The sequence below is a fragment of the Salvelinus namaycush genome, chromosome 17 (assembly GCF_016432855.1).
Source record: "Salvelinus namaycush isolate Seneca chromosome 17, SaNama_1.0, whole genome shotgun sequence".
Taxonomy (NCBI): Eukaryota; Metazoa; Chordata; class Actinopteri; order Salmoniformes; family Salmonidae; genus Salvelinus; species Salvelinus namaycush.
This window is the reverse complement of record NC_052323.1, coordinates 29,303,677-29,317,604: the sequence shown is the minus strand read 5'-3', so window position 1 is coordinate 29,317,604 and position 13,928 is coordinate 29,303,677. Positions and strand designations below refer to the sequence as shown.

Here is a 13,928-nt window from a genome sequence, read left to right as displayed (position 1 = left end):
CCTCACGCCATTTGAACACACTGTATATAGACTTTCTTTTTTTCTATTGTGTTATTGACTGTACGCTTGTTTATTCCATGTGTAACTCTGTGTTGTTGTTTCTGTCGCACTGCTTTGCTTTATCTTGGACAGGTCGCAGTTGTAAATGAGAACTTGTTCTCAACTGGCCTACCTGGTGAAATAAAGGTGAAATATATATATATTTTTTTGAAGTTCACATGGAGCCAACCGTGGGCGGATGTCACCGCTGAAAACACGACATACCAAGAAGAAAGGTTTTCGCGAGCTAAAGTGATCCAAGAACAGCACTGGCCTATTGAATACGGCAGGTAGCCTAGTGGTTAGAGCGTTGGACTAGTAACCGAAAGGTTGCAAGATCAAATCCCTGAGCTGACATGGTAAAATAATCTGTTTTTGTCAGGTGAATGTTTTTTTGCACCCTAAAAGAAACTGGACCGTTTTTTGTGTTTTGGGAACATATATTTTGTGATGTCCCCACATTGTTCTCACCAAACTTTTCCCACAACCTAATGAAACATTATGGGAACCTTTAAAGAACCGAACTAAATGTGTTCTAAGAATGTTCTTGCAATAACAGACGAATGTTCTATACAAACAATCTATAATCATCACCATGACTGGATCGTTTTTTTGTTTAATGAGAACATTTGCCCATACCTAACAGATGTTCTAGAAACGTTCAATAGGCTCAGCTCACCATGGTAACAGCAGAAAACTGAAGGAGGCAGTTAAATATAATTTCTCTTTTTGTTGGTTAGACATTAGTGACATTTTGTATTCTGGTAGGCCTACTTGTCCTAATACATTATGGTTGCTTATTTAGTAGAATTAATCAATTCTATCATAATTGTAAATGTATTTCTGCCACATCAAACATGGTGATGATGATAGACATCAGATTTTGATTAAAAGACTAAAAATAACTCCTGATGTGTTGCTGTGAATAGCGTGTGGTGACTGACCTCTCTTGATATCTATTTTGTCATTTGTCAGTGTGTGTGGTGACTGACCTATCTGGATGTCAACTCTGTCAAAAAGCAGTCGTCTTCGGCACTATAAAAGTGATAAATAACAACACGAAGCCCAGTGAGAGAGAAATAAACAAACATTGGATACTGGGCTCTGGATTTGTATTGGCTGAGAGTGAAATGTGCGTCAGCTCGTTGTCACTGCGTGGAAAGATCTCACTGAATAGATGATTAACTCGGTCCCAGGGGAAGGAGAAGGAGCGGACTGGTCCCTCTCACTGTGACGATGCGGGGCATGCAGGAGAGTATGTGGGTCCTACCTCTGGTTCTACTGGGGCTGTTAAAGCCCTGGGCTGCAGACGACTCACTCAGTCAGGTAATTTCCCTTCTGTAAATCGATTAATATATTATATAGCCTAGTGATATTACGATTGACACAATAGAATTTCCTTTGAAAAATATGGTTGGGAGAACTAAATTGCTACCAAGGCTAATATTTTACAGGTGGCACTTTGTTTTGATCGTTTTGTTGTAGTCAGTAATGATTCTGTTTATTTCACAATCCAGTGGTTTTTGTTAAATGGATTATTTCTATCAGGGGACTAAATATTGATTTATCTTTGGAGCGTCACGCGAACCATTACGCAAAACTCGCCTGTTATCTTACTATCATTGTAAGTGACACGTCGGTGGAATGGACGTTTCCAGAAAACCACTGGCCACCTGAGAATCGTTTAAAAAAAATAATAATAACATCATCCGATAGATACAATTAGGGCTGACCCTGTTTAGTCGACTAGATGATTATTTGGTCAATAAACTGTTGGCCGACTGAGATTTTTTGTTGTTGTCAAGCAGTCGCAATTTATTTGATTTTTCATGGCACATGAGATACCTTACCTGTCTGATTTGCGCCTTGTCTCAGTGGACTAATCCATTGCGTATGGAACAGTCCATAAAGCACGCGTGCCGCGAGACTATTTGTCTTGGTAGCCAAGCAATTTAATAAAATTGATCAAATAAGTGAAATTGCATTCGTTTCTCAATTGCATTGGTTTTCCATAAGTGACTACAGCTTTAGACCTGACACCGTTTGTGAGAGTATTCCTCAGGCCTACAGTAAGCCTGTGTGTGAAGGTAATGTTTCTTGGGTATAATTTAAAATGTTGAGTCAAAAAGGGGAGTGTGGCTAAGAGATGCACAAGGCACGTCTCTCTCCAGAGTGCGCTCTCTCCCGCCATTTTGCGCGCATTCATTGTTTCATAACTTAATTGTGTGAATCTACAATGTTTGTTTGGTTACTTAATTTATGTTAATGCTTTCAATATACACTACATGATCAAAAGTATGTGGACACCTGCTCGTCGAACATCTCATTCCAATATCGTGGGCATTAAAATGGAGTTGGTCCCCCCCTTTGCTGCTATAACAGCCTCCACTCTTCTGGGAAGGCTTTCCACTAGAAATTAGAACATTACTGGTGGGACTTGCTTCTATTCAGCCACGAGCAGTCAGCGTTCCAATTCATCCCAAAGGTGTTAGATGAGTTTGAGGTCAGGGCTCTGTGCAGGCCAGTCAAGTTCTTCCACACCGATCTCAACAAACCATTTCTGTATGGACCAAGCTTTGTGCATGGGGGCATTGTCATGCGAAACAGGAAATGGCCTTCCCCAAACTGTTGTCACAAAGTTGGAAGCACAGAATCGTCTAGAATGTAATTGTATGTTGTAGCGTTAAGACTTCCCTTCACTGGAACTAAGGGGCCCAAACCATGAAAAACAGCCCCAGACTATTATTCCTCCGGCAAACTTTACAGTTGGCACTATGCATTTAGGCAGGTAGCGTTCACCTGAGCATCCGCCAAACCCAGATTTGTCCGTTGTACTGCCAGATGGTGAAGCGTGATTCATCACTCCAGAGAAAGCGTTTCCACTGCTCCGGAGTCCAATGGCGGCAAACTTTACATGCGCTTCAGCACTCGGCGGTACCGTTCTGGCAGCTTGTGTGGACTACCACTTCACGGCTGAGCCGTTGTTGCTCCTAGACGTTTCCACTTCACAATAACAGCACTTACAGTTGACCGGGACAGCTCTAGCAGGGCAGAAATTTGACAAACTGACTTGTTGGATTGGTGGCATTGTATGATGGTGCCACGTTCAAAGTCACTGAGCTCTTCAGTAAGGCCATTCTACTGCCAATGTTTGTCTATGGAGATTGCATGGCTGTGTACACCTGTCAGCAACGGGTGTGGCTGAAATAGCAGAATCCACTCATTTGAAGGGGTGTTCACATACTTTTGTATATATATATATATATATATATATATATATATATATATATATATATATAGTGTACAGTCCTTTACCGTTGTCATTGTGGACACGTTTGAGCTCACAACCTACAGTGCCTTGCAAAAGTATTCACCCACCTTGGCGTTTTTCCTATTTTGTTGCATTACAACCTGTAATTTAAATTTATTTTTATTTGGATTTCATGTAATGTACATACACAAACAATTACCTTCAGAAGTCACATAATTAGTTAAATAAAGTTCACCTGTGTGCAATCTAAGTGCCACATGATATGTCACATGATCTCAGTATATATACACCTGTTCTGAAAGGCCCCAGAGTCTGCAACACCACTAAGCAAGGGGCACCACCAAGCAAGCGGCACTATGAAGACCAAGGAGTTCTCCAAACAGGTCAGGGACAAAGTTGTGGAGAAGGACAGATAAGGGTTGGGTTATAAAAAAATATCAGAAACTTTGAACATCCCACGGAGCACCATTAAATCCATTAATAAAAAATGGAAAGAATATGGCACCACAACAACCCTGCCAAAAGAGGGCCGCCCACCAAAACTCACAGACCAGGCAAGGAGGGCATTAATCAGAGAGGCAACAGAGAGCCTAAAGATAACCCTGAAGGAGCTGCAAAGCTCCACAGCGGAGATTGGATTATCTGTCCATAGGACCACTTTAAGCCGTACACTCCACAGAGCTGGGCTTTACGGAAGAGTGGCCAGAAAAAAATAAGCAAACATGTTTGGTGTTTGCCAAAAGGCATGTTGGAGACTCCCCAAACATATGGAAGAAGGTACTCTGGTCAGATGAGACTAAAATTGAGCTTTTTGGCCGTCAAGGAAAATGCTATGTCTGGCGCAAACTTAACACCTCTCATCACCCCGAGAACACCATCCCTACAGTGAAGCATGGTGGTGGCAGCATTATGCTGTGGGGATGTTTTTCATTGGCAGGGATTGGGAAACTGGTCAGAATTGAAGGAATGATGTATGACATTAAATACAGGGAAATTCTTGAGGGAAACCTGTTTCAGTCTTCCATAGATTTGAGACTGGGATGGAGGTTCACCTTCCAGCAGGACAATGACCCTCAGCATACTGCTAAAGCAACACTCGAGTGGTTTAAGCGGAAACATTTAAATGTCTTGGAGTGGCCTAGTCAAAGCCCAGACCTCAATCGAATTGAGCAGATTGCTGTACACAAGCGGAACCCATCCAACTTGAAGGAGCTGGAGCAGTTTTGTCTTGAATAATGGGGAAAAAATCTCAGTGGCTAGATGTGCCAAGCTTATAGAGACATACCCCAAGAGACTTGCAGCTGTAATTGCTGCAAAAGGTGGCTGTACAAAGTATTGACTTTGGGGGGGGGGGGGGGGGGGGGGGGGGTGAATAGTTATGCAAACCCCCATGCTTAGCCAATGTGATTTATAGGATATATTTTCTACTTACAATGTTTTTATTTGTTAGCTTTATGTAGGCTAATTTTACCTAGTTGGCAATAGAACACAAATACGTTATTATAATTGAAATTAAATTGTTCCACGAAAATGTGCATATGAAAATCATAACTGGTTTGGTAGAAATGGTAAGGTAAATTGGCATTCCACATGAAAAAGGTTGCCGACCCCTGGTGTAGCCTATTACCCGCACCTTCAGGAGCGTATTGACAGGCCAGCAGCAGCGGGAGGAGGGGGGGTTGGGAATACCTTTTTCTTTTTCTGGTTTTCTTGATCTCTGGCTCTCTCTTGAGTCATTTGTGTGTTCATTATTTCATCAAACGTGCTGAAAGCGCGTGTTATTCAGTCAAGGGCCAAGTGTCTGCAGGTTTTCGGTCTTCCCTTGTGGTTGATTGATGAATTAAGGTCACTGATTAGTAAGGAAATCACCTGGTTGTCTAAGTCTTAATTGAAAGGAAAAACCAGCAGACACTAGGCTGCATAGGGTGTGTGTATATATATGAATGGAAAAAATCTATTGGTCGAAAGAACAGACGACACTCGGTTGACCAAGATGTATTTTAGTCGAGGACAACCCTAGACAGATAAATATACACATTATTCATTATGTAAAGCAAGTAGAATACCAGTGGCTACATTCTTGGTCAATTAGGAGGGACAGATATCACTATTGGATGTCATTGATTAATTTAGATTTTTGTTGAAGATTGAAAACTGGTTCTATGTGCTTTGACCTATTTTCTAAAGACGAACAGCTGATGGCACCACAAGAAAGTATATGCATAAATAAACACACTTCAGGGAAAATGGCTATACAGCAGAGAATATGCATAACCCGTTTAAATGTGTGTGTGTTGATCCTCAGGTGTGTGACCCATCCAAAGATGGCACCATCTATAACTACAAAGCTAAGACACTGAATGGGAGTCGTTCTGTCTCCCTCAGTGAGTACATGGGGAAGACAGTCCTCTTCATCAACGTAGCCACTTACTGAGGACTCACCTTCCAGTACCTGGGTAAGACTGTCTGGTTTAAGACTAACATTATAACAGTATACAAACAGTGGAGTTAGCAAACTGCAGTAGGCTAACAGTGGAGTTAGCAAACTGCAGTAGGCTAACAGTGGAGTTAGCTAACTGCAGTAGGCTAACAGTGGAGTTAGCTAACTGCAGTAGGCTAACAGTGGAGTTAGCTTACTGCAGTAGGCTAACAGTGGAGTTAGCTAACTGCAGTAGGCTAACAGTGGAGTTAGCTAACTGCAGTAGGCTAACAGTGGAGTTAGCTAACTGCAGTAGGCTAACAGTGGAGTTAGCTAACTGCAGTAGGCTAACAGTGGAGTTAGCTAACTGCAGTAGGCTAACAGTGGAGTTAGCTAATTGCAGTAGGCTAACAGTGGAGTTAGCTAAATGCAGTAGGCTAACTCGAGGCTTCACAGTAAACTGGCCCCACGCTTAGTCTTGGGCGATATACCGTATACCGGGGTATTTCAAAATAGCATGCTGTATGATTTTCGATACCGGCGTGCTTGCTACGCCACTGCTTATAACTAAGAAATCTAATAAATATAATCATAGATATAATCAAATCCTATTATATCCAGCTCAGGGCTCTAGCTATGCATCTGCTTTGCTAACCTGCTAGATGTCAAGATCAAGCTTCTTGATTATTATAGCAGACATTCAATCCCCTACTGGATCAACATGCCTGTTGCCTAATTTTTTTATTTTTTATAGCACCGCTTGTGTGCAAATTCGATACTATCGTATCCCCTGGTATGGTACAGAAAACGGTACGACGATATGAACATCTGGATACAGCCCAACTTTACCCACACTTAGTTTATCCCCAAAACCCTGTAAATCCCTCTTACAGTGAGCAAGTCCATACATAGACTAACAGGCTTGACTGACTGAGGCCTAGATTCAATCAGATCACCCGCATAGCTGATGTTTTGGCTGTGTTGGAGGTGGGAACTGTGTTGGAGGTGGGAACTGTCAAATCGGTGAGCAGCTGCTCTTGTAATCATTGTCACGAAGCCACACCCAGAAGGAGGAAGTGTAGGCTATATAGAAATAAAGAGGCTCAAATTGAAAAATCATTAAACTAAATAATGAGGATTTCTATCAGCCTAATGGAGGTGCAGATTACATCTCACATTCCAGTGTTGGAGCTTGTAAACAAAGTCTGTTAATGCGACTCCGTGCAGCCAATGGCAATGTCCGCTTTAGGTATAATGCCGGGAGCCGCTTGCGGATTTGACAGAGCTAACGCAGTTTCAACTCCCGACACATTTCAAAACAACTGCAATGCAGAAGTCGGTTAAAGCTGATTTTAGGAATGGTGCCCCTAGAGTGCTCTGCAACAAACACGAAGGCTAGTCCATATGTGACCAGAACAGGGAAAACCATACTTACTGTACGTTGTTTATAAATCTGATTTTGACCTCAAGTTACCCAAGGGTTTATCAGATTGATCTTGTTGTTGTTGTCATCTTTCTATTATAAAACCTTTAATCCAGCTGTGTGTGTGTGTGTGTGTGTGTGTGTGTGTGTGTGTGTGTGTGTGTGTGTGTGTGTGTGTGTGTGTGTGTGTGTGTGTGTGTGTGTGTGTGTGTGTGTGTGTTATCTAATCAGAGTTGAATGCACTACACGAGGAGATGAAGGATTATGGGTTTACCATTCTCGGGTTCCCCTCCAATCAGTTTGGAAAACAGGAGCCAGGAGACAATCATGAGATTCTGGCCACTCTAAAGTAAGTATTGTTTATCTCAAAGACCCGTTAACAATTGAACAGTCATTAAAATACATATAAAGTGGTCTAATGTATATGATATACTGTACATTACCAATGTTTTTATTATGAAGGTGAAATAAACCTGAAACTAATGCAAGTGTCTTGCATGCCAATAAAGGCAAATCCTCTGTCAATCAACAGAGCTTCATTTAGTTTGGGAAAAACATCCCAGGATCGGGATATCAGTTTCTGAGAAGCGATATACAGATCCCTAAGTTATAGCTCACTCTGAGAAAAAAACAACATTCCTATGGTATCTGGTCCCTCTAGCCCACCTTAGACTCTACTCCTGGCCAGCTTAAACCCCATGTATACCAGACACCAGACTAGAAACCCTGGTTTCACCAGTGTCTGCCTTCAGTATATTTGGCTTTATAACCTGGGTTGTTAACCTCTAGTAAAAGCAGAGTTTGTATGCATAAGAGGCTTAACAGTGTTGTGGTTCGTGCTCGTGTCACATAGTCTGTCTATCTAGGGCAATAGCTTAGTGAGTTTGCGCGCCCATTAAAAAGGTCCTTTAAGTTCTCAAAAGCATGTCTAGCCAGTGGCTGTGTCCCAAATGACACCCTATTCCCTAAATAGCGTGCTACTTTTGACCAGAGCCTTATGGGGCCCTGGTCAGAGCCTTATGGGCCCTGGTCAGAGCCTGGTCAGGGCCTTATGGAGCCTGGTCAGAGCCTGGTGAGAGCATTATGGGCCCTGGTCAGAACCTTATGGGCCCTGGTCAGAGCCTGGTGAGAGCATTATGGGCCCTGGTCAGAGCCTGGTCAGGGCCTTATGGAGCCTGGTCAGAGCCTGGTGAGAGCATTATGGGCCCTGGTCAGAGCCTTATGGGGCCTGGTCAGAGCCTTATGGGCCCTGGTCAGAGCCTTATGGGGCCTGGTCAGGGCCTTATGGGGCCTGGTCAGAGCCTGGTCAGAGCCTTATGGGCCCTGGTCAGGGCCTTATGGGGCCTGGTCAGATCCTTATGGGGCCTGGTCAGATCCTTATGGGGCCTGGTCAGATCCTTATGGGGCCTGGTCAGATCCTTATGGGGCCTGGTCAGATCCTTATGGGGCCTGGTCAGGGCCTTATGGGGCCTGGTCAGAGCCTTATGGGGCCTGGTCAGGGCCTTATGGGGCCTGGTCAGATCCTTATGGGGCCTGGTCAGGGCCTTATGGGGCCTGGTCAGAACCTGGTCAGATCCTTATGGGCCCTGGTCAGATCCTTATGGGGCCTGGTCAGATCCTTATGGGCCCTGGTCAGATCCTTATGGGGCCTGGTCAGGGCCTTATGGGGCCTTATGGGCCCTGGTCAGAGCCTTATGGGCCCTGGTCAGAACCTTATGGGCCCTGGTCAGAAGTAGGGGACTATATAGGGAATAGAGTACCATTTGGGAGGCAGCCCAGTGATAAGTGGATCTCTCTCTCCTTGGGTTCCAGGCATGTCCGACCAGGAAATGGATTCGTTCCAAACTTCCTGCTATTCCAAAGGGGGGATGTGAACGGAGACACAGAACAAGGAGTCTACACTTTCCTTAAAGTAAGCAAGTGATTAGAGTTGGAAAAAAATCGGGAAACGCACTCAATATTCCCAGGTTTTACAGAAACCCGAAAACCTCCAACCAGGACTTCTGGAAAAATTCAACCTTTTTTAAAAAAGTTATCAGAATTCTGCCATCCTACAAGTGACTGATTGTTGTCATCCTAGTGTACAGCGGAGTCAATAACACTTTGTGGGCGACTTACTTCCCACTATAATGCTGACTGAATTATTGGACAGATACTGTGGATGTGACAGCTGGCAAAATCACTCTATAACATATTTGCAACTGTGTTACACAGTGAGAATTATACCGTGACATTCACTGGGTACAGACATTGTTTTTAATAGGTCTAATAGAAAAGACATGCCATTTAATGGTACAAATGTATGAAATGTTTTATTGTGGCATGAACACAACCAGTCATTATGTTTTCATCTGATTGTCAAACAAATCACTTCAAAAAGTAGGTTACCTCCGGCTGCTCACGTTCGTCCACTCCAAATAATCCCAGCCTCCAAACAGCACTGTGCACGCGCCATTTAATGAATGGAAAGAGACATCTGTTACAAACAGGGTCATTTGTATTTGTATTTATTATGGATCCCAATTAGTTCCTGCCAAGGCAGCAGCTACTCTTCCTGGGGCTTATTATGGATCCCCATTAGTTCCTGCCAAGGCAGCAGCTACTCTTCCTGGGGTTTATTATGGATCCCCATTAGTTCCTGCCAAGGCAGCAGCTACTCTTCCTGGGGGTTTATTATGGATCCCAATTAGTTCCTGCCAAGGCAGCAGCTACTCTTCCTGGGGCTTATTATGGATCCCCATTAGTTCCTGCCAAGGCAGCAGCTACTCTTCCTGGGGTTTATTATGGATCCCCATTAGTTCCTGCCAAGGCAGCAGCTACTCTTCCTGGGGGTTTATTATGGATCCCAATTAGTTCCTGCCAAGGCAGCAGCTACTCTTCCTGGGGTTTATTATGGATCCCCATTAGTTCCTGCCAAGGCAGCAGCTACTCTTCCTGGGGGTTTATTATGGATCCCAATTAGTTCCTGCCAAGGCAGCAGCTACTCTTCCTGGGGTTTATTATGGATCCCCATTAGTTCCTGTCAAGGCAGCAGCTACTCTTTCTGGTGTTTATTATGGATCCCAATTAGTTCCTGCCAAGGCAGCAGCTACTCTTCCTGGGGTTTATTATGGATCCCCATTAGTTCCTGCCAAGGCAGCAGCTACTCTTCCTGAGGGTTTATTATGGATCCCAATTAGTTCCTGCCAAGGCAGCAGCTACTCTTCCTGGGGTTTATTATGGATCCCCATTAGTTCCTGTCAAGGCAGCAGCTACTCTTCCTGGGGTTTATTATGGATCCCCATTAGTTCCTGCCAAGGCAGCAGCTACTCTTCCTGTGGTTTATTATGGATCCCCATTAGTTCCTGCCAAGGCAGCAGCTACTCTTCCTGGGGGTTTATTATGGATCCCCATTAGTTCCTGCCAAGGCAGCAGCTACTCTTCCTGGGGGTTTATTATGGATCCCCATTAGTTCCTGCCAAGGCAGCAGCTACTCTTCCTGGGGGTTTATTATGGATCCCAATTAGTTCCTGCCAAGGCAGCAGCTACTCTTCCTGGGGTTTATTATGGATCCCCATTAGTTCCTGCCAAGGCAGCAGCTACTCTTCCTGGGGGTTTATTATGGATCCCAATTAGTTCCTGCCAAGGCAGCAGCTACTCTTCCTGGGGTTTATTATGGATCCCCATTAGTTCCTGTCAAGGCAGCAGCTACTCTTCCTGGGGTTTATTATGGATCCCCATTAGTTCCTGCCAAGGCAGCAGCTACTCTTCCTGGGGGTTTATTATGGATCCCCATTAGTTCCTGCCAAGGCAGCAGCTACTCTTCCTGGGGGTTTATTATGGATCCCCATTAGTTCCTGCCAAGGCAGCAGCTACTCTTCCTGGGGTTTATTATGGATCCCCATTAGTTCCTGCCAAGTCAGCAGCTACTATTCCTGGGGTTTATTATGGATCCCCATTAGTTCCTGCCAAGGCAGCAGCTACTCTTCCTGGGGTTTATTATGGATCCCCATTAGTTCCTGCCAAGGCAGCAGCTACTCTTCCTGGGGTCCAGCAACATTAAGGCAGTTATATACAGTTTAAAATATTACATGACATTTCATAACATTTTACCCAACACATTTAGTGTGTTCCCTCATGCCACTACTCTACTACAACATATCTACAATACAACATCCATGTGTACGTGTGTGTAGAGTACGTGTCTTATGTGTGTCTGTACCTGTGTGTGTGTCTTCTTCACAGTCCCCACTGTTCCATAAGGGGTATTTTGTCAGTTTTTAAATCTGATTCTACTGCTTGCATCAGTTACTTGATGTGGAATAGTCCATGTAGTCATGGCTCTATGTAGTATTGTGTGTCTCCCATAGTCTGTTCTGGACTTGGGGATTGTGAGTATATCTTTGGTGGCATGTCTTGTGGGGTATGTATGGGTGTCTGAGCTGTGTGCTAGTAGTTTAAACAGACAGCTCGGTGCATTCAGCTTGTCAACACTTCTTACAAAAACAAGTAGTGATGAAGTCAATCTCTCCTCCACTTTAAGCCATGAGAGATTCACATGCATATTATTAATGTTAGCTCTCTGTGTACATTTAAGGGCCAGCTGTGCTGCCCTGTTCTGAGACAAAGATCCCTCTTTGTGGCACCTGACCACACTACTGAACAGTAGTCCAGGTGGGACAAAATTAGAGTCTGTAGGACCTGCCTTGCTGATAGTGTTGTTAAGAAGGTAGAGAAGTGGTTTATTATGGACATTCAGCAGGTGTCATTAGGCCTACAACACTGGCTGTATTCATGGTTGCCAAGGGAAGACATGCTTCACCAAAAATGTGAACAAGAAAAAAAACGTCCTAGCGAGAGAAACAGAGCCCCTTTGTCCCAGTATTTTTAGCCTATGTATCTGATGCACTCTGTCCAAAAAGAGTATGACTTGGGATCCTTCCGGTAACATCCTTCTGATAGGACAACACAACCTGCCCAACGGTAGTTCTAACCCTGTCTTCTAGAACTGTTCTAAACCTGTCTTCTAGAACTGTTCTAACCCTGTCTTCTAGAACTGTTCTAACCCTGTCTTCTAGAACTGTTCTAACCCTATAACCCTGTCTTCTAGAACTGTTCTAACCCTATAACCCTGTCTTCTAGAACTGTTCTAACCCTGTCTTCTAGAACTGTTCTAACCCTGTCTTCTAGAACTGTTCTAACCCTGTCTTCTAGAACTGTTCTAACCCTGTCTTCTAGAACTGTTCTAATCCTGTCTTCTAGAACTGTTCTAACCCTGTCTTCTAGAACTGTTCTAACCCTGTCTTCTAGAACTGTTCTAACCCTGTCTTCTAGAACTGTTCTAACCCTCTAACCCTGTCTTCTAGAACTGTTCTAACCCTGTCTTCTAGAACTGTTCTAACCCTGTCTTCTAGAACTGTTCTAACCCTGTCTTCTAGAACTGTTCTAACCCTGTCTTCTAGAACTGTTCTAACCCTGTCTTCTAGAACTGTTCTAACCCTGTCTTCTAGAACTGTTCTAACCCTGTCTTCTAGAACTGTTCTAACCCTGTCTTCTAGAACTGTTCTAACCCTCTAACCCTGTCTTCTAGAACTGTTCTAACCCTCTAACCCTGTCTTCTAGAACTGTTCTAACCCTCTAACCCTGTCTTCTAGAACTGTTCTAACCCTCTAACCCTGTCTTCTAGAACTGTTCTAACCCTCTAACCCTGTCTTCTAGAACTCCTGCCCGCCGGTAGGGGACAGCTTTGGGAACCCCACCAACAGGCTGTTCTGGGAGCCCCTGAAGATCAACGACATCAAGTGGAATTTTGAGAAGTTCCTGGTCGGACCGGACGGGAAGCCCGTGATGAGGTGGTTCCCCCGGGTCCCAGTGTCTGAGGTTCGGGAGGACATCCTCAAATACCTCCGTCAACTCTTCTCCCAGTCCACCCAGCAGAACATTGACTAAGGTTTTACTGCCGGTGTGTCCCAAATGGCACCCTAATCCCAATATAGTGCACTACTGGAAATTCTCCAATTGACCGGGGCCTATAGGGCTCTGGTCAAAAGTAGTGCACTATATTGGGAACATGGTGCCATTTGGAATGCCGCCTGTGTTATCAGGGCTGGGGACGATTCCATTTCAGTGGAGTAAATTCCTGAATTGAATTGGAATTCAACCAAACCTTGATAGAAAGGTCAAATTCAGCCTACAGATTTATTAGATTTACCTTTTTAGATACATGAAAACACAGTGGACTGGTTTCCAGTGTCCAGATTAAGCCTCTTCTTTCTGGACTAAAAAGCACTTTCAATGGAAATTCTCCAATGAGTATGCTGTCATTGTGTTCCAAGAGTAGGCTTAATCTGGATCAGGGAAACCAATGTCATACAACACTTTTTTTTCCATCCTTGTCAAAAAACCTCTGACAAGCCATGTATGTGTAGAATAGAACATCATTCAACTGATTTGTAGAAGAAATGTCAATCAATTCAAATGAACGACTGGCTGTGGTGGTAGTGGGTAAGGGTCGCTGGTCGTAGAGGAGGTGGCATGTTGTATGAAGGTGAGGCTTGAAAACAGTGAGTCTGTGGTGCCAAACCTGAGTCTAGGGTCCAGGCCAGTCCTTCAGTGCATTCAGGCTGGGCCTGGTAACCCTGGGAGCCATGTTACCTCCTGGTCCTGCCACCCAGACCAGACGCCTGGTTACCCACTGCCGTTGCCTGACTAATTCATGTCAATAAATCACGTCAACATGATGCCGAGTTCTTCCTGTAAACGATGATGAACTGTGGTGTTTGTGGCCACTCAAATGT

At 44.1% G+C, this 13,928-nt stretch overlaps 1 protein-coding gene across 1 annotated transcript; it reads left to right on the top strand.

Moving 5' to 3' along the window:
• The first annotated feature begins 1,221 nt into the window (after positions 1 to 1,221).
• Positions 1,222 to 13,891, top strand: LOC120062510 (glutathione peroxidase 3-like). Its single transcript, XM_039012538.1, has 5 exons — positions 1,222 to 1,365; positions 5,616 to 5,766; positions 7,384 to 7,501; positions 8,965 to 9,064; positions 12,850 to 13,891. Exons 1-5 carry the CDS (start codon positions 1,276 to 1,278, stop codon positions 13,078 to 13,080), a joined length of 690 nt encoding a protein of 229 aa, XP_038868466.1. The 5' UTR covers positions 1,222 to 1,275; the 3' UTR covers positions 13,081 to 13,891.
• Positions 13,892 to 13,928: the final 37 nt, after the last annotated feature.